Raw genomic sequence first — 20414 nt, 5'->3', positions numbered from 1 at the left:
TGTGATTAAAAGATTCCACAGATTGTAAATAATCTGCCACCATTAAAGAAACTTAAAGAAAGACTTATTTCCATTCCTACTCCTGGCACTTTGCAGCAAAGTCACTGAAGCTTATACATGTATGCCTTGATGCTTCCTTTGGGTCAGTCTGTGTGAAATAGCCCTGAGACCTTTATTCAAACAAAAGGCTGTGGAAAAGAAGCCGGTAAAATATGTGAAAGAGAAACACAGACGTGTCCCTGAACAACTACTGTCAACAACGGTACCAGATTCACATCTCCACAAACCAAACAAAAGGGTGAATTTTGCTACGCGTATTTACTGCTCAGTCACTCCTCCAGGCCATGATCGGAATTAAGATTTCATTCTTGTTCAGGCTTATGAAAAGATTACAAATTAAACAGAAATGCAACAGGAAAATGTTCTATAATTAGACGTTATGAAAAGGCTCCTGTGTCTACAGTAGGAAGGAAGGGATCTTGAGGATGTTCAGTAGCAGCAGAGAGGAAGAGAAATGCCGGTTTGGGGAAAAGGGCCGTTGTCAAGTGAGTCAATAGGAAGTGCTTGAATCACAGAGGGAGAGGGCTGAGTAGGTTAGTCTGGCTGGAGGAATGTCCTCTCATCCTGTGAAATGCAGTGTAATGACACTGGGAATGATGCTATCATTCATTCAGCTGGTCCCACTGAGCTATGCGGCATCTGAAAACTGAAGCTGACTCTGTGCAAGTGTTCATCTAATCTCACACCCAGATTCCTTGAACATGCTCACATACTCAGCGTATGTATTGTTGTTTGGCCAGTGCCGTTTGACGCATAATTTTAATCCTCCACTGTTTTGTATGTTAATTCTGAGCATCTTTATATTACCTGCACATTTTGCCTCCTGTGACGTGTGAGGGGAAATGTGCCTCTCGCAGCATTTCTGTGACTGACTCCCTGGCACAGCTCGCCGCTGATGAAACCTTAATCTGATTAACTGTAGGATATTTACAGCTCTAAGTCCTAAGTTATCAAGGCTCATCTTGTTTTGCTGCACACTTGTAGTCACACAGAGAGATGAGCAAACACAGATTTGCTAAAGACAGTTGAAATCAAATTTTGCATACTGTCCGGCTTTCTTTTAACGTTCCTGCTGGTATGTGATAGCTTCAGTAGGAGAGTCCTCTGCTCCCACACTGAACGTCCTCAGCTTAAAGGTAAAGAGCTGCATTCACCTGCCAGATGCACCAATGCATCATTGCCCTCCAGAGATGGACTTTGTTGCTATTAGCCAAGACTGCCCACAGTCAGACTCTCTCCTCCTCCGTCCTGATCCTCCTACACGTCATCTGCTGCATCTCTGGACTGTGTATCTCATTCTGCTTCCCAGCTCACCCACAACACAACACACAACAAAACAAGTGTTGGGTGTTTTTGTCCTCCTTTGTTGCGATTGTATCCAACTTGCTCTACTGAAAATATTCAAACAGAAATGGGAAGAATGTTCCATGCTTTATGTTTATTTCCTGCAGAGGTCTATTTTCACAATGGCCTCCTTGTGTTGGCTAAATATGTCCTCTGTTATTAGTGTTCCAGTGTGGATTTCCTGGAACCCAGCTCTCAATTTGCCAATTCACCCTAACCCCTCGTTTTTTTATTCCCACACCTAATTCTAGCCGGACTCATCTGTGTTTTCCGTTTCCGTCTGCCCACAAATCACTCTCATACGTCACCAGTAGACAAGGCAATGTGCTCCGCTGCACAACAGCTTCCCAGTGTGCACATATGGGCCGGGCAATAAGCAGAGGCATGCACACACGGAGAGAGCTGTCAATAAAATTACGTGCAGGTATCATCAGAGTGTTGACTGCTGCACAGTGTTACCTGTGATACCTTCATATTGAAACATTTAGACTGCAATTATGATCGAGGAGCCAACAAATTGTCATAATAAATGTAGATATTGTGAGAGGAATTTGAGGTCTGTTGGTAGAATAGTGACTCCTTTTCATTATTTGCAGACTAATACTAAAGGTGCCAAGTGATATATATGTAGAAATGGAATTACATCACCTTAAATAGCTGTGGTTTTGCTGCTACAGGTAATTAAATAAGTGCTATCCCATGTACTTAGTGTATGTCCTTGATTTTTGCAGAAAGAGGCCTAATGCATTAATTGATTCTTGAAGCAAGGGCGTGTAAAGTGGAATATTTTGCTTGTACTGTGCAGCATTGCAAACACCACATTGACCAGTGCCTTGTGAAAAAAAGTTGAGTCATAACTTTAAAAAAAAAAAAGCATTTTATTTCCCCCCACTGTGGGCGGTGTAGGCACACAGCAGTCAGAGTAGATTTTTACTGACACACTCTCAGCCCACTTCAAACTGTGGCCAAACTCTGAGCTGCCAAATCCCTTCTTATGTCAGTTGTCCCCCCTCAAAATAGCTTAAAATAACTTGCTGTCATCTTGTAAGATTTTGGATTGACGTGGGAAGCACTGAAAGCTGCCGACTTGGTGTTGTCACAGCAGCAAACTCCCGAACAAAAGGACGCCTCAGTTACAGTATTTACTGTAGAGATGTGTGGTGGAGCAGCAGGATTATGGTGATGTTCCTGGAGGACCGGTGGACGCCGCATTGAGAGCCACAGTCTTCAATGACAAGTCACCCTGCTCGGTTTGCGCGCAGCTCCACACAGATTAAGGACACACATACACACACCCGCCTCCTCAGAAACGGCTCTCGGTTGGTCCATCAGTCGGTCAGTCTTTATCCTTCCCTGGCTCGCTCTGGTGATGGTGTGTGTGTGAGTCCAGACTGGAGCGTTTTGAAACTACAATGACGACGACAGGGAGGACGACGGAAGAGGGTCGCAAACACATGACCGCTATCACAGAGAGCGCGGTTTGGTGATTTCTACGCGGAACATTAAACTTCTTGAGGCCATTAAACGGCGGCTATTTTCGGATTTTTTCCCCCCCACTGGATGTTTCTCGCTGCCTATAAATGGAGGTGCCTCCGAGGGAAAAACTGAGTTGAGGTCTTTCACGCTGTGTGTGGGACGCTGAACGGGACCGTGGTGTTGCGTAAAGGCGCCGCGCTGCCAGTTTTGGAGAGTTGGGAAGCCGGAGTGCTGCCTCTCAGGATAGGATGAACAACTCAAAGAATCAAAGGGTAAGAAGGATGTTGTTTTGGTTAAATTCTCAATGAAACGGAAAAAGCAATTTGTGTTATTAGTCACACTCATGGGCTGATTTGTCACCGTCTGATAACACGCTGGAGCTGCCTGTGATCTTCGAATGAGCCGTAGACGAGCAGCAGCTTTGGAATGGAGCTCAACTGATTGAACCACGTCTCCTCTGTCTTATAATGTGCTGTTTACTCTGCGGGAGAGACGCTTATGCCACCACTAATAACACTGGCACTTTAAAGTAGTCGTACTTATCTCCAAGTCTGCCTCCCTGACTGAACCGACAGGACATGTCCTCGATCAATGAGGCATCCTAAGGAATTTGCACTGAATCACACAAGGGATTTAATGTCTAGAAATCAAAATGTGGAAGAAAACTGATGAGCCAGCTCTAAAAAGATGAAATAACTGGATTGTTAGTGTCTAAGATTTATGCCAAAGTAATGAGTTGTTCCTAATGATTGGGAAAATCGTAGCTACGAGTTATTAACTTTTGCTAAAGATCACTAATTTTTCATTTTTTAGGCTTTTTAATGGGGTTTGTGTCACTTTCTCACGATTGACAGACATTTGGCGAAGGGAACAGGTGCTGTTACAATAATTACATCTCCTGTAGGCATAATGAGCTGTTCAGTAATAACCGCAACTAATGACTTTCTTGCCACGTTCAATAACAATATTCTTTGTGAACTAAATGGTGACATTAGTAGGGGGCTTATAACTCTCATTTAATCTTGTCTAGCAGCACTGTGGAATATCAGCCAGGCTCTCAGAAGGAGAACGGTGTGACAACAGTGGGATATTACTGCAGTAATGACTTGCATCTCCCAGTCATCAACCTTTCCCTTCACTTGTGAACAAATCTTTCCGAAACGCCTCGAGTTGGCAGCACAGAAATAGCTGCACTTAAAATAGACACTAGAAAATGCCTGTACATGTCAGACTATTTTGTATTTCACCGTTTCTTTGGGCAAAATACTAAACTCTCATGGTTCTGACAGAAACACGACATATCGGTCACGTGTTCACATTTCTGTTGCAGGAAACAGTTGGCCGTGCTTTCCACTTAAACTTACGCAAAAGAAACCTGGGGAAACATACTCAAAAGAAAGGACAGCTACTAGAAAATGCTTTTCCCGACATGCTGTGCCTTTAAGAACAGCGTCCAGAGAGCCTGAATGTGTATGACAGGCTACTCATTCTGGTTTCTTAGTCCGACCAGCAGCCCGGTAGCTCTGATCACTTCCTATAATCAACTTTTCTGTCACCGCTGAATATCTATCCATGTTCAGATAAAGCAAACACCAGTATTCCTCTCTCTCTTGACTGGCTCCATTTTTCTTAATGAAAAGCTACTTCCTGATGCGTGTGCGTGAGAGAGAGAGAGAGAGCTAGAGCTGAGATTTTAGTCTCATGCTGATTTCAAAGGTCACCTGCATCAGTCAGAGATTGAAAGAGCAAGACAGATGTGATCTTTCCATTTCTGGAGTACAGTCCATGTTTCTGTGCCTGTCTTAATGTGTGTGCGCAGAGACTGGAAATCTGAAAGCGTGTGATGTGTGTTCATTTTGTCTTTACTAGTGTTTTAGCTGCAGCCATCTCTGATCATTAGTCCTGAAAAGGTCACTGATGTTTTAGAACTGATCCTCAGTGTGACCGCATTGTGAACGTTTGGCAGTGATTTGCTCTGTTCGTATTTGCTGTACAGTTTAGGTTTTGCTTGCTGCAGCTAAACTGACTCTCCTTGCTGTTAAATGCATTTGCACTTTTGCTTTTCATTGTGTTTGCAATTATGCAAGGAGGGAAAAAGTCAGCATCCTGTGTCAGTTCACCAGCCACGGAATCCTTCAGACCTTGTCTTACAATCAATAACCACTTACTGCAGAGGAGCTCTCTGCAGTCAGTTCTCTGTCTGTCCTCCTAGCTTTCTGTCTCTCTTTCCCCACCTGTCTATCTATCAAGACGGGTATCTCCAGTGTGTCTCCTCTGCTTGTATCTGTCTGTCTTTCCTTGTTCTCTTTCCTACTCAGCCTTCATTCACCTCTGCAGTCACGTGTGGTGTTTTCTTTTTCCTCGCTGCCTCCTTTGGCCCTTCTCGGTGCTGCTGCGTGCCTGCAGTAGAGGTCATTCCGTCTTCGCTGCTGATATTGTCCATTGCTTTTTCCCATGAGGTGGCTGCAAGGACTGAGATAGGTAGGACTTCCTCAGCCTGAGTAACAGGGGAAACTGCAGCCCCATTACTCTATGTACTGCACAGCATGACAGCAGCTGTGGAGCTGGAATGTGTGTGTGTTTGCGTCTCTCTTTGAGCCAGTTGTCTTAGAAATAGCATGAAAAATGAGCCACTTAAACCCAGCTCGGCCACAATATTGCCTTGCTGCCTACCCAATTATAGGTCTTTTAACTCAAACTTATTCATATACGCTCAGTCTCACTCCTGGGGTTTCTTGCTTTCTCACAGTCTTCTTGCCAGCTTTGCTCTTCCTCTTCTGCTTTCACATTCAAGCTTCATGACTCAAATACACTTTAAACAAAACAAGTTCAAAAACTGCCCCGGCATTCCATAGCAGGGCTCTCTTAGTAATGTTCTGTCCTATTTTTTGTAATTTGGAAGTGAGCATTGTGACAAACTCTGCTGCAGAATTTTTGGTTGGGTTTGTCCTGACATGAGCTCTTCGCAATGGACAGAGAGGCTTGATGCTGGGTGACATACATTAGACGTGTAATCTCAAAATCATGTGAGACAGTGTGTGTATTCGTGCAGCAGCATGGTGATTGTTGGTTTGATGATGCAGATGAGGACAGGAGTGATGGACAAACAGAAGACAGGCACATAAACGGAGAGACGGACGATTAGAGCGGGGTGACAACCTGACGATGTAGAGGCAGAAAGTCAGAGGATTGATGGTCACGGAGGAAGGACCTCAGCCCATCAGACAAGCAGCTGACGTAGAGCTGCTGGCAGCGGATCACAGTCAGGCCCGATCCTCGTCTATCTATCATGTGTGTCTGAGGAAGCAGATGCTGAGCTGTCAGCCATTTATACAGCTCCGTCTGACAGGTTGTCTAATACCTGCTACCTGTTGTGCGCTGCCAATCCGTGATTAGGTTATGTTTGTTTAGCGGAATTGCTCTTTTGTTGCTGATTTGAGCGGAATCCTAAAATGCCTGCATGCACTAGAGCCATGGATAGTTCTGGATAGTTCATCTACATGTCATCCTGCTCCCATGACACTCAAATGAAATGCTAGCATCGCCGTATAGAATCGATTGTAGTCATGGTATCAAAGACACAACTGTACACATCACACGCCAAAAGAATCCCACACATCCTCTGCACGCGTCATGCTACTCACGTGATGCCTCCATTGTGGGTTTGGGTGAGGTGTTGCAGACCGAACAGGTCATTTGTGTGCAGCGTGACAGAGGACACAACATGGTTCATGGCTTTTGCAAGAGAATGTGAAAGGGGCGCCGTGTACACCTATTGACTGGCTTTGGAATGGCCTGCATCTATTAACAGTGAAGTGAACAGACAAGGTTTTTTTGTAGACTGATGTGGAGCCTCTATAAATACTATCACATTGAGCAGTGAGTGGCTGTCCAACCTCTGCTCTACATACATACTACAGTGGAAAAACTTGACCAATATGGGTCAGTTCTGATATTTTTAGATCGACTGGGCCAATAGCCAAGGATGTGCTGGAATATTTACTTGGTTGCCTGACTTCTTTATTTCTGGGTTGAAAACTGCATGTAACCTTATAGAAGGCAAAGAAGGCCTCTCCATTCAAACCCATGAACCTATGTCATAAATCATTCCATAAAACGTAACATTGCATTTTTTTGATTATTTATGCTACAAAAATGGGGAGGGGAAACTGGAATCGACATGCACAACATTTGCCCAAATGCCCAAAGGTGTGTATGACTGGAACATGTCTGCATCTCTACTATAGGTATTTTACTACTTGCTCTCTTTTTTTTTCATGCTTCCTCTCTGCTCTGTGTAAACACATCTTGCAGTTCAGTCAAAAAGAACCTGAATTTTTGCCATGTGACTGTTGGTTGCAAGTGAGTCAGTGATTGCTTGCACAGAGAAGCACAGATTTTTTTGTTGTTTACAGAATCCTTTAGTTTTCCATTTATTTTCAATGTACAACATCTAGAATGAAGTGATTTCAATGAAATAGCACATATTTAGGCTTAAATTGAGTCAAAATTTCCAGTGGAACAGTATGTGACAGAGGAGTAGTTTGAGGATCATCTGAAAATTGAAAGTCAGGTTTTTGTAGAGTCTGGATCTCATAAATTATGTAATTTTTGAGATTTTTGTATATGACTATGAATACAATTGCCAAGAATTACAATAATACTATTTGCAGCTCCTACACACCACTATGTTAGAGGAATGGCTGTCACATCTGCTTCCACACTGAATGACTGCAGATCATAATGTGAGTCTAAAGAGTATCCTGTGTTTAATTGATCAGCTTTATAAATTTCACATTTACTGAAATGTTTCAACATTTTTCTGTGTGCTGTTTTGAATATTCATCCTGTGCAGATTCATTCATACTAATTCTCTCACTAGATGACAGACAAATGGGGTTCGCTTTGATGCTCAGTGTGAAACCACGTGAGGCTCTGCTCATGTTCATCTAGTTGTAGAACATTTATGTCGACACATCGAGGCTGTACATTGTTCTGCTGGAGCTGAATATACATTGTGCTGAATCGTCTGTATCATTGTCTCTGTGTGGCTAAATGGCTGAGTAAATGAGTGTGGAAGTTTAACACTACTTTTGTGTGTGTGCGCATGCAAATGTGGACACCCCGCTGCCACCACCAATCTGTGAAAGATGTTCTGGAGGGCAGAGATAAGGCCCAAACACACACACATTGCTGAGATTAATTATATTGCGTGTCTTGTTCTTTTCGCTTTTCAATCTCAGTTGCCCTTATCCGCCTTCTTGCCTTCTCGGCTCATTTTCTCACTGTCTGTCATTGAAATGACACATTTGTGTACGCACACATTAATGTATGCACAACACACACACACACACACACACACACACACAGACTCGAAGGGTTAGTGTGAACCATTAGTAACCAGAGCTGACTGTAGGAGCTGCAAAGTGGACAAAGGGTGAGAGCCAAGTGACAGCGTACTGGGAGTGGATCTCACCGTACATGTGTTCCATATGACGTGAATATGACTGTCATTAATCAAGGCAGCAAAGCACATACTACTTTTACAATCCCGTGATAGCCGTACTCCTTAGCTCTTGCAGTCTGCATTTAATTAATGATACTGCAAAGCTGTCAAGTTATCCTTCAGAATAAAATGTGCTTTTCCTGTGTTTAAATGATGCCAGTTACTAAATGAAGCTCTAAATGCTGTCATTTCTGAAACAGATACACTCTTTTCATAGCAAAATAAGTGGCTCTCATTAGCATGAAAGCCAGAATCACCCCCACTCACTGACACAGCCTCCAGCCATGCCTCATCTGCCCCTTTCATGGTCATTTTACCCCGAGGGCAAAGGGCTGAGGGTCAGTTTAGTGATATCTCGTTTTGCTCTAACTCGGCTCAGAAATCCTGCAGCTTCATGAATATTATAATGAACTGCATTCACTTCAGAGCCCTCGCTGGTCGATAGCGGTTCAAGGACACACAGATACACACAGAGTATATTCACACCATGGAGTATATTGAGCCTCATTAGTGTGTGTCTTTGTCTTTAGCTCTCTGCCGTTTAAACCAGTGCGTCGAGCAAAACCTCACCTCCGCTCCAACAGATCTCACGTGGGGGCAGCACATGCGGTTATGTATACACAAGTGGCCATATAGTCTAAATAAGGAAACAGTAGCAACAGTGATGAATAATGGAGAGTGATGAAAGTAGCTTTAACTGGATAGAAATGGGGGTCAGAGAACGCACACCTGTATAACAGAACAAATAGAGGGAACAACTGATAGCAACATGTGATCACATTGATTGGGATAGTAGCAAGAAACTGTGTTAAATTAGCACATTTAGTATGTTAGATTGACAGTCATGTTTAAGATTTTTACGAAAGCTCTCTTTTGCCCATCCAGGCCACGTTTCAAAACAAGCACTTTTAATATGGATAGAAGGCTAGAAGAAGAATTCATTTTCATATTTATCTGCATTAATGTGTCTTAACATTATGCGCTTTGGACTTAGCTACATGTCTCCGTGTGTGTCTGTGCTACAGCAAAGAAAGATGGGGTAAAAGTCAACAGGGAGGGGAGTTTGGCAGCCTTAAATGCTAGTTAGGCCGGCTGAGCTAATTAGCCCCGATTTCCTCATCCTGATTCAGAGGACGAAGGCCTGGGATTACTGAGACAAGCACTGTGTGTGTGTCTCCAAAAACTGTGTCAGGCTGTTGAAACTGTTTGGGGCTTTCGGTGCATTTATTTGCAAAAGTCATGTAATGAGAGCTTTACAAATATGTTAGTGTGTTGCACAGCGAGTGTGAGGATTGGCTTGTGCAACTGAGATAGCTGGTCACCCCTCACCCCCTCTGAGGATGAAAAGGAGCTTAATGGCACGGGACCCAGCAGGGATTGCTCTCTCTTTCTTAAAGATGCGGCACTGTGACCCCATGCCCTCCACGCTCCCCCGTTGTGCCTTTTAGCTGTTCCTCATCTGCCATTTTCCCCCATCCTCCCCGTGCAACAATGATGTCCTCATACATTTTCTAACTGGAACATTGTTTGCATTTCAAGGTTTTATTATAAAAGGAAAACCAATGTTGATTGATGACATGAAAGTGAAAAAGAGATGAGGAAATGATGTAGGATTTCATGAAGATTATTGGAGCTTGATGCTAATACCAACAGTAGGGCCAAATTAATTAATAAATTGGTTTATTATTCATCTGTCCATGCTGTGTAGAGCCTTGCCAGTGAAGGCATGCAGCCCAAATCACTCTGATAAAATGCTCTAGTCATGTAATGCTTTTGACCAGCCAGAAGAAAAGATGTGAACAAGGCTGTAAAAATATTAGCTAGCCAGCCAGGGCACATGGCAGGCATCACATCCAAGGCCTGTCTCTGAATCTCCGTCCTCTTCCTGCCTCCTCCGCAGTTATCCGAGGTGTGAGGTATCGTGTCATGCCGAGAGCTGTCAGTCAACATGACACTTGCACAAACATTGAGGTTCCTGCGAGAGTCAAATTAGATTTTTTTTTTTAAGGGAAAGTGTTGTACCATGTACTCCGCCCAGCCATTTCGGCCCAAGCGATAAGTGACTCGGCCAACTTTCGTTCACAGACTAACACCTCTCTTCAAACAGCAATTTGATGTGTTCGAGAAAGTACAGGCTGCTAGGACATTGAAAAATTCCTGCACAGTGCGGATTAAAATGTCACATTAGTGCCTTTTTACTACATGTGTATCTTTTTAATGTGATTAAATCCCTTTTACTCTATCTGCCCACTTAGGGATGCCCTTGCAGAGTGCTCTCATTGAGAGAGATCACAGCCGTCTTTGATCAGGGGCTTAGAAAGACCTGCTTCATACCCATTTCTTCCCTAAACCCTTCTCTCCCGTCTCCATATGGGCTTCTGGCTTATGGGAAAAGCTAGCTAATCAGTTAATAATACAGTATCAACGTGTGTAATAGTCAGTGGCTGTGTTCCAGACTGCAGTGCACAACACTTAATGTGCCAGTAAAGTGCAGTGATGAGGTTACAGGATTGCTGTGTGTGTTTGTTTCTTAATTCATTAATTACCTAATGCAGCCCCAAGACAATCCAGTCTGCCAATTACTCTCACTCGACCTTCTCTATTACTGTTTGATTAGAAAATAAAGCTGTGTGGTGACGACTCTTGTCCCTTCTGTCTTCTTTATTATCTGAAGATGTGGATGGTGTTGATTTTTTCATTTTATATCTGTGAACAGACACAACTATGCTAAAACGGGTCAAGAATTCAGCTGTTAATATACATTTTGTGAGCAGGCTGCACTTTATAGCCTGTTATGGCCTGGATCTTTGAAGAGTGTAATATGTTTTGTTGTATTTCTTTTGGATTCAGTCTAACAAATCAGTCAGGATTTACAGTTTTATGTCTCTATGTAGCATTACTTTGTACTTTGGATGCAGCCCATGTTGTTCCCTATGGTTCCTTTAGAGTTGAAATGGAAGAGAAGCAGGAGGTGGTACTGCTGTTATTAGTGTTTTTCTGCTGCTGTTACTCATAACAAACTGCCCTGCAGGTTCAACATATACCTTTTCCAGCCCCATTATTTACAAGTCTGGTTTGGGACCTGCATGCAGTGTTTCATAGATCTATACTCTGCAGGTCTGTTGGTTGCATACCACACACGGTCATATAGTAGAATAACACAGGTGCACACATATTTCCTGTTGTTATTATCGCCTATACATTGCCTTCAAATGACTCTGAAGTCTGCTTTGCCTGCCTGCTCTTTCTCCCAATTCCCAATTTGTTACTATATGATAATGCAGACCTGGGTTGAGTGTGCTGTGCACAGCCGTGTAAGAGCAATCAAGCTTTAGTGTGCCTATAAATTGCTGGAGTGATCACTGCTTGGCAGACTCTAAGCTCCCTGCGCTCTCTCGTAGCTCTAAACAAATTTGTTTTATAGTCTGAAACACACTCCACTGTTGCTCTCCTTAGGGCTTGCAGCCAAAAAACAAATACACTTGGAAGCACAAAGTGCACACGTAGAACAAATACGCACTGATTCACTTGCATGCAGCCCTTTGCATACTCAGGCATATTCCTGGAAGTCTTGAATGTCCATAAAATATGATTTAGGACGCAGACGCATGCATATTATTTCACTCTTTAGCACTTTCAGCTCTGGCTCCACCCAGTGTGTTCAGTGACCCAGCTGCAGTGGAACACACTGCCTTTGTGCAAGAACAGCTGGCTGCAAAGTCACTTGGACACAGTGTCACACACAAGTGCATGTGGACAGGCACTCACACAGATATGCACATAGTTTTCCATGCAAGCAGAGCTGAAACGGTCTCTATTGTCTGCAAATAATTGAATGCATAAGCTGCCGGGAGGAGGCAGAGTTCAGTGTTAAAGCTGTGCCAGCAAATTGGTCCTCGTTGAAACTCTATAACAAATCACTTTGGTGATGACATCAGCATGCTGGCACCTAGACCAGGGTACACCAGCACATTCGGATTCAAGAAACAGCCCTGGGAGTGCAAGTGTTAAGTATGTCCTGGCATTGAGCAAGCTTGGATTGCTTTGTAGCCAGGTTTGCTGTAATAAAAGGCAACAGCACACACTCCACCCTTTTCTGTTTCTCTCCCCCTCCTCTCTATCTTCCATGACCAGTACCAAACCAGCTCCCTTCACTGTTGTTGTGCCCTGGCAGCTGGAGTCTGAAACACTGTGGGGATGTTGTTTAGTGAATGGGATCATTGTTTTTGAGTGGTTTGGGTTTGGTTTGGGACTGCTGTGCGTTTTCTGTGTGCTCCTAATCCAATTCCTGGCTCTGTGTTCTGGAAATGATTGTACATGTGTGCATGCGTTGCATTTTTCATGTGTATTGGCAGTTGTCTGTGCATATATTGGCATGTATTGTGTGCTATGACTGTCTGCTCTGCTATGAGATATTCCATGTGTTACTGGCTGCAAATGTGACTCCTTTCTCCAACATCCAAATAATCCCTTCACTGGGTCATCCCTTCGTCCATCTTCCATATATATCATTCTTTCCTCTCCTCCTGTGCTTGTATAGTATCATCATTATCATCTTTCATGCTCTTCTGTATTCAAACTCTTTTTCAGGTAATCTGAGATTTTTTAAAATCTGTTTATTCTTTTTATCTCTTACTCTACCATTCTCAACTGCTCCCTCCATCCTTGAACTACAGCCATGCTCAGGGTGTGGGAGAGGAAGAGGGTGAGCAAGAGGGAAAGTAACGGAAGAGGGTGGAGAGGAAGGCGAGGCGCATAGTTGTGGCTGGCTAATTGAAAGCCAGCAGTTTGGTCAGTAAAGTCCCAGCGTATGGGAGTGGTCAGGAATTTGCAAGTCTTGGGTTTTGTGTGTGTATGTGCAATAAGGATGGAGTAGATCTGTGTCAGTGTGCGTGTGACCATGAAGAGTGGCAGATTGTGCATGTTATTGTGAGTGTGCAAGCTCCTGTATTTGTCTGTTATTGTATGTGAATGAGTGAGCAAGATTCGTCTTTTTCAGAGTTTTTCAGTTTTGCTGCTGTTACTGTCCTCTGTACTCTTCATGCTTCTCTGTTTTCTTTCACTTTCTTTCACTCTGTCTGCTCAGACTGGTTTGTATTTGGTCAGTCAGCTGTGCTATCTTGACTGTTCACAAAGAGCTTTAACAAAAGGTTCTGTAGTGGTTCGAGAAGCCAGTCTTTAACTGGTGGATACAGGTTCCATCCCAGTGTCAGCCATCCTATTCGAGGTCCTCCGACCCTTCTTACAGATGAAGACAGGCAGAAAGACAATTCCTCTACTGGTGTCATCATTGATGTCTGGTGTGTATGTGCACGTGTTGTAAAAATGCAGCACATTCTTGTATTCTTCTGTTATAATCTACACCAGAGCCATGCCAGCAGCTCTGTTAAGCTGCACTTGGACCTAGTGGTGCATCAAACTAAACGTTAACATGCTTATAATGGCAATTAGCAGGTGTAATGTTTAACATTTCACTATCGCTTTAGCACGCTACCATTTGCTAATTAGCACAAAGCACATAGTGCCACTGAGGCTGATGGGAATGTCACACGTGTCATTAGTCTCATTGTGCCATTAGTGGAATAATCAGGCTATTACCAAAGTCAGAGGGATCCTCTGATTCTCACATGACTTCAGATCCTGTTAACAGTAAAAATCTGTGAAGGTTTTCATGGCGATCCGTTGAATAGGATCGCTTGATACTTCAGTGAGAATGAAAGAGGTGGACTGACAAATTGGCATCTTCATTGCTAAAGTCTTGTAGCTGATCTGACTAAAAATGATAAAAACATATGCCTTGTATTTTCTGCTTTAAATTATTTATATAATTTTGTTTAGTCATTTCAGTATGATTAAGGAACAACTCCTTCACCTCCCCTTTGTGATTTTTATTCCCATAGCTGTTTTTTACTAATCATTTATGTGTTAAACCTAACCCTGCGGGCCGACCCCATGCTGTGACCGCAGTCGTCTGGTCTGCTCAGAAACTGGGTTCAGGGGTTAGGGGTCAGTGATCTGAGCAGGAAAGGTTACTCGTGCAGAACAGCACATCGTAAACAAACCATTACACACCATCTGCAACGGCGTCAAATCCCCGAGCAGCGTGTATGTGTGTGTTTGTGTAGGTGTGTGTGTTCGTGTCTGTGATCACACCCACGGACACACAAGTGAGGATCAACACAGCCAGACGGGGACAGAGAGGTGACAGAGAAGTGACCATCTGGTATCTACTGAGGCATCAAATTACCTGCCGAAAGGTTACATTAGCATACATATACTGTCTGCCTTCAAATATTGATGTTTGAAGCACATAATAGGTCTGTTATTACTGAGGTTGTGTCAAACAACTATGTGTAATTCAGCGGAAAAGTTGGATAAATTATTACTTTCTTTATATATTTAGTTAGCAGTTGTTAAAGTCTAAACTGACTTATCACATTTTTGATTATGTTGACATCTGTCTGTCTGTTGGTCGGTCCAGCCTAAAACATTTCAACAGCTACAGGGAGATGACAAATTAAGGGAAAACCTAGACCCTTGACCCTTACAGTAACAGGATCTGGCAGCTCTGTTGTGCCGTGGGTGACATTTTGCTGGACCCACTTGTCCCTTCAGGGGGAAGGGTCCCTGCAGATCAATAGAGTTGTTCTGTGTAATCATTCCTTCAGCCTGTGATGAAACACTTCTATCCCGATGGTCGTGGTCTCTTCCAGGATGACAGTGCCTCCATCTATAGAGCATGAGGGGTCACTGAATGGTTTGATGAGTGTGAAAAGGTGAATTATATGCTATGGCTTTTGCAGTCATCCGATCTCAACCCTCTCAACTTTTGGAGATTTGCAATCGATGTTTTAGATCGTGTTCCTTACCGCCATCATCAAAGCACCATCTGTTAAAAGAGTGATGTTCTCTCACTTTAGTAGAGGCCCAGTGACTTGGATAAATCATGTTGGTCCAAACACCTTGCTTTGACACCTGAAGTAGGATTTTACTTTTAATTTTTTACATGTTTGTATTTAATGCATTTCCACACACTTTTGTACTATGCATTTGTGGTCCCCAGAATATTAATCCATACTGACTTTGTTAATGCTCCGACTTTTCTCAAGTTCCCCCCTAAAGTAAACGTTTGTGATGAGGCCTAATAACTTTAGTGATCCCTTGTGTTTTACGTTAGTGTTACTCCTCCTCTAAGATATCACAACATCCATTGCATGGCTTAGCATATTTAGAGTTGCATGTGGTGGACTTTTCCATGCTAGGATCTTTGAGGGAAAATGGATCATTCCGGTACATATATTTATGTCTCCCTCTGATTGTAGCTGATGTCCCCTAGCCACTAGCAAGTCAAAATTGCAATTTAGCCAACACTTTGATTTATAACTAAATACTCAGTAGCCTTGTAAAGTGAAATGCTCAATGTGATAATCTTTCACCAAACCTTTCACTGTAGAAACTTGATGTGATCATCGACCCTTTACGCTCTCCCCAGCAGTGTAGGTTCCATCAGAGTCAATTGCAATTTGAAGAATAATTGAAGTTTTGTTATGTTAGCCTGTGGGGTTAATTTTATGTTGTTCATGGCAGTGTTTGATAGGAGAAGACAGTTATTTGACAATGATATCAATACGAAAAAATAAATGGCACTCAGCTGCCTTCTCTTAGTTTAACCAATCAGTATTTTGCTGTCTGGTTGTAATCAATCAGCATCAAGCCTGCACAGCATTTTATAACAGATGTACCTACTATAGAAATTGTGTGGAAATCTGCTTTATGTATGGTTTTTGCCATTAGCATGTTTGCACTGCCAGAGCAAGCATGTTAGCTGTGACATTAGCATTTAGCTCAAAGCACTGCTGTGCCTCAGTATAGCCACAGAGCTGCTGACATGGATCTGGACTCTTAAAGTCTTGTTTATACATATACATTGGGTGCAATTTGGGGTTTGGTGTGTTGCCCAAAATCTAAATTCAGTCATAGTTTTCTTTCAAAGTAAATCACCAACTTGTGATTATAAAGTTTTGTCTTTAGTCAGTGGTGCAGCTGCCCAGTTTTTGAGAAACACTGTTGCTGCCAAATATCCCCAGTTTTTTTTCTTTCTCTCTCAGAAAATGACTCTACCTCCCAGTTATTTCCACGCCCGCTCATTTCCAGAGCTATATGCTTCATTATCTTGACAGCCAGTTTGCTTATAGTCATAGAACCAACCACCTTGTTCTTGGAAATGTCTCTTCATTGTGATTGCCACCTTTCTTTTACCATCACATCTTGTGTTTTTTCCCCCATCAACACCTCATTCTTGCTCATCTTCCTCTCCACTCCTTCCTTATCCCCTCACCCTGCATTCTGTCTTTTTTGCTTAAGGTTTTGCTCTTTCTATCCTCCCTCCTGCAGTCTCTTTTCTTTTCTCTCCACAGTTTCCTCTTCCTGCATCTGTCACCCAGACCTTTCACCCTGTCAGCCCACATCTCCTCTGTTCTTCTCTCACTCCCACTCTCCCTCTTTTCTACTCTTTTCTTCAAGTCACCCCCTTGTTTTCTCTGACAGCACCACATCCCCTCTGTGTCGCTGCTTGATACCCAACATGCACTGCCTCCCTGTCGCCCAACCACCCTTCCTTCACCCTCTATCTGGCTGCTGTCCACACTTCTACCATCACTGGCAGTCAGCATTTCTGGCAGTGCCCACCGGTCTAACACCTGCCACTCTGAGCACACACTGTGAGAGAGTGTTAGTGAGGTTGTATTTATCCGTGCCGCTGCGTATTTGCGAATAAACATAAATTGGAAATGAGTTTATCACCCATTCATTGTTGCATGTGTACAAACCAGCGTTATGTGCTTATCTCTTATCTACCCAAGTGTGAGTGTTTATGTCAGTTGGCTTTGCTTCGTTAACCCGACATAAGGCCAGACATGTGGATTAGAGGCAGATCTAGGCAGCCTGATTTCTATATTGAGATCCCCAGAAGGAGAAGCCTGTTAATTTAGCTGCTATAAATACAGGACCTCGTCCCAGCAGGTCAGTCTAAGACCCACTGTGTGGAACTGGACTATGTTGACAGCTTCTTTCACTGTGTGTGTGTTTGTGTGTGTGCATTCCTTTAAAGTTGGCGACACAGCCTCAGGTTCAGTGGTGCATGGAGGATGGTTTGTGGTACCACCATCGACAAGGACATTGGGACAAAACCCTGAGCTGGGCCTTTTCTCATTTCCCTCTGTATTCTCAGTCGGTTTTTCTCCTTTCTTTCTGTTTATGGTTGTCAATTACAACTAATGATTTTCCCACTCGCTTCATCTAGAACATGTCAAAACCCAATGAAATGTGTCCCATTAATCCTCAGAACTATCAGTTACACATCCACTGGATCACAATCAATAATATGAATGTTTGCTCGCTTCTCTTTTTCTCTCTCGTTTGAAATTACTCATTTTCTTTTCAAAATAAGAGACACTTGTGATGAAAGAAAAGCTCATCAACTTTTATAAACAAACACTTGACCTTTAAAATTCAATTCTCCACTTGCACCTCACAGTCATCCCGTAGTTAAAAGCTATCCATGTTTATGCTGCTGCTGTAATTCGGTTTCCTTTCTTTCGCAGTCAAGAGCACGGTAATTGCTTTTCAGTTAGCGAATGTGTTTATTTAATGACAGGCTCATTTCGTGTAGCTACATTGTGTTTACCAGCCATTTTAGATTGGACAGGACTCCACACTGATCATTATCCTCATTATCTTCAGTCTTAATTCTCTGTCGACTCTTGATGATTCTTCTCTCTGACAGTATTTCTGAGGAGAAATGTCAAAGTAATCACTTTTATCCAGTCTTAATATCATGTCATAATGCATGCCAGCAGATTGTTAAATGTTGTAATGTTTTGGTAGTTTGGTTTAAAGACAGAATAGTTGGGTCTGTGTGTGATTTACAGCTGCTACTGTAACTCTGACCACCCTGTAGAAACACTGCGGCCGCATCCTATGAATCAAGTTGGTGGTTAATCAGGAATTACACACAAATCCCATTTTGTCATGCACTGCTTCCAAGTAAGCAACTGTGTCCAAATGTGGACTTTTATGTTGGAATCGAATTCATTCCTCTCCTACTGGTTCTCTGTTGAACAAAGTGGCTCATGCTTGGAGAGAATCAGGTAGGAAAGAGAAAGCAAGTGTGGAGGAGAAAAAAGTAAAGCTGATTGAGGACAGTGAAGTGGAACGGATGGAGTGTGAGAGAAGCTGGAAGAAAATGAGCAGCGAATGTATAAAAGCTTAAATGAAAAGAATAAAAAATTCATAAGAATCAGACGGAGGGAGAGAGACGATAAATGAGAAATATCGGAGCAGGGGAAGGGAATGTGGATTCATCAGGCTGAGAGAAGAAGGACAAGAGGAGCATTAGAGATTATTTGTGAGGAGGGCGTGTGCTTGCTAATGTATCACTGGAGAGGATGAGCGCGCACACAGCCATTGGCATGCATATATTCCAGCAGTCAGACAGATGTTGCACGCCATTTGTTCATTTAGTCGTTAAAAACACATAAGAAAAATGGCAAGTAAACATTAGATTTCCCTAATTTCGTTAACCACTCCTTTAAAGACTGCCTTGCTGATTAGTAGGTCCCAGATTTAAGTGGTTTATGTGCAAATGAGTAATTAACACAGGTTGTAGTTTGACAAAGAGCTTTGGCACTCACACTGAAGTTTTTGGTTGGTTTAATTCATGGACAGCTTTTTTTTCTCTCTCCCCCCTCTCGCTCACGTCTTTCTTAAGCATTTCTCTCCCTGTCTGCAGTTCAAGTTTATGGATAGTGTTATTGTGCTGCTGACAGAGTGAAAGTAGGGCTTAGAGATCTGTTTAAACTCTGGACAGCATCACCAGAGTGAGACCTACGCGTGTTTGCACTTGTGAATCTGTGTGCTTATGTCCACATTCTGTGTACTCCTGCATCAGTGAAGAGGCGGCCTCCTTGCCCCAGATGAGCCAGGTCAAATTTGGTTTGATAGTATCTTCGTTTTTTTTTTTTCCCCCCTCTGAGAATTCTGTTTGAGGAAAGAGACATCGCTAAGTGTGTATGCGAACACGTGTGTGTCTGCGGCTTCTCATTTGAGTTGCAGATGTTAAATGTTTGACAGATTCATTCTTTATTCTCAAACTTGCGATGCGCTGTTGCCTCTGTGTGTGTGTATGTGGTGAGTAAGTAAGCTTGCGCTAAATGATTCAACATCTACATGTCTACGCAGCGGGGAATGAGGGCAAAAGGGCCACACACACAAACACACACACTCACACCAATGAACACAGACTTTATAGTGCTTTCAGAGACTCATTTCACTAATGCATCCACAAGAGATGTGTGATCCACTGCAGACTCTCTAGTTGTTATCTCCTTATTCTTCCCTTCATTTTTTCCAGAAACACCCGTTTGAATCTCTATGTTGATGCAAAAGTAACGCTAACAGATAGTAAGACTATTAGAGCCTGTACTTCCCTAAAAATACCTCCTTCAGTTTTTGATGCACAAGATTCTTTCAAATGTTTCATCACCCATCATTTGCACCTCCCTGTCCTTGCACTCACTGTTTTCCCCTCTTTCTCTCTCCATCACCTCTCTTTTTCCTTGCAGGACAGTGACATTCAGAAGAAGATTGACCATGAGATCCGGATGCGCGATGGAGCCTGCAAACTGCTGGCCGCCTGCTCCCAACGAGACCAGGCTTTGGAGGCGGCAAAGAGCCTCCAGACCTGCAGCACTCGCATCATGGCCTACATGTCGGAGCTGCAGAGGATGAAGGAAGCGCAGGTCATGCAGAAGGTCACACGCAGATCATCGGATGCAGGGCCGATGGACGACAGACTCCCATGCAAAGGAAAAGTGGCCATCTCAGGCAAGTACCAATTAAACATTTGTATTTCTGAAAGGAGTGTGATTGGAGAGAGGCTAGGATGACAGTCATCTTTAGTATTTTTGAAAGAATTTGAGAAAAGCTGGCACTCTGGCTAGGAAGAGCAATAAAAGGGGGAACCAGAGAG

The 20414-nt window shown here is 43.1% G+C and overlaps 1 protein-coding gene across 6 annotated transcripts in view; it reads left to right on the top strand.

The window, feature by feature from the left end:
- rtkna (rhotekin a) overlaps positions 1–20414 on the top strand; it is a 56059-nt gene that overhangs the window by 25884 nt on the left and 9761 nt on the right. For 5 of the 6 annotated variants that reach the window (XM_022200871.2, XM_022200870.2, XM_022200872.2 and 2 more), the window contains exon 2: positions 20008–20269. In XM_022200871.2, the coding sequence (XP_022056563.1) occupies positions 20008–20269 (262 nt within the window). Of the gene's footprint in view, positions 1–2366; positions 3153–20007; positions 20270–20414 lie in introns of those variants that run through there. The other variant, XM_022200873.2, reaches the window with a different exon arrangement.

The sequence above is a fragment of the Acanthochromis polyacanthus genome, chromosome 7 (assembly GCF_021347895.1).
Source record: "Acanthochromis polyacanthus isolate Apoly-LR-REF ecotype Palm Island chromosome 7, KAUST_Apoly_ChrSc, whole genome shotgun sequence".
Lineage (NCBI taxonomy): Eukaryota > Metazoa > Chordata > Actinopteri > Pomacentridae > Acanthochromis > Acanthochromis polyacanthus.
Note: the sequence above shows the minus strand (reverse complement) of the source record. Positions and strands in the feature narration are given on the sequence as shown.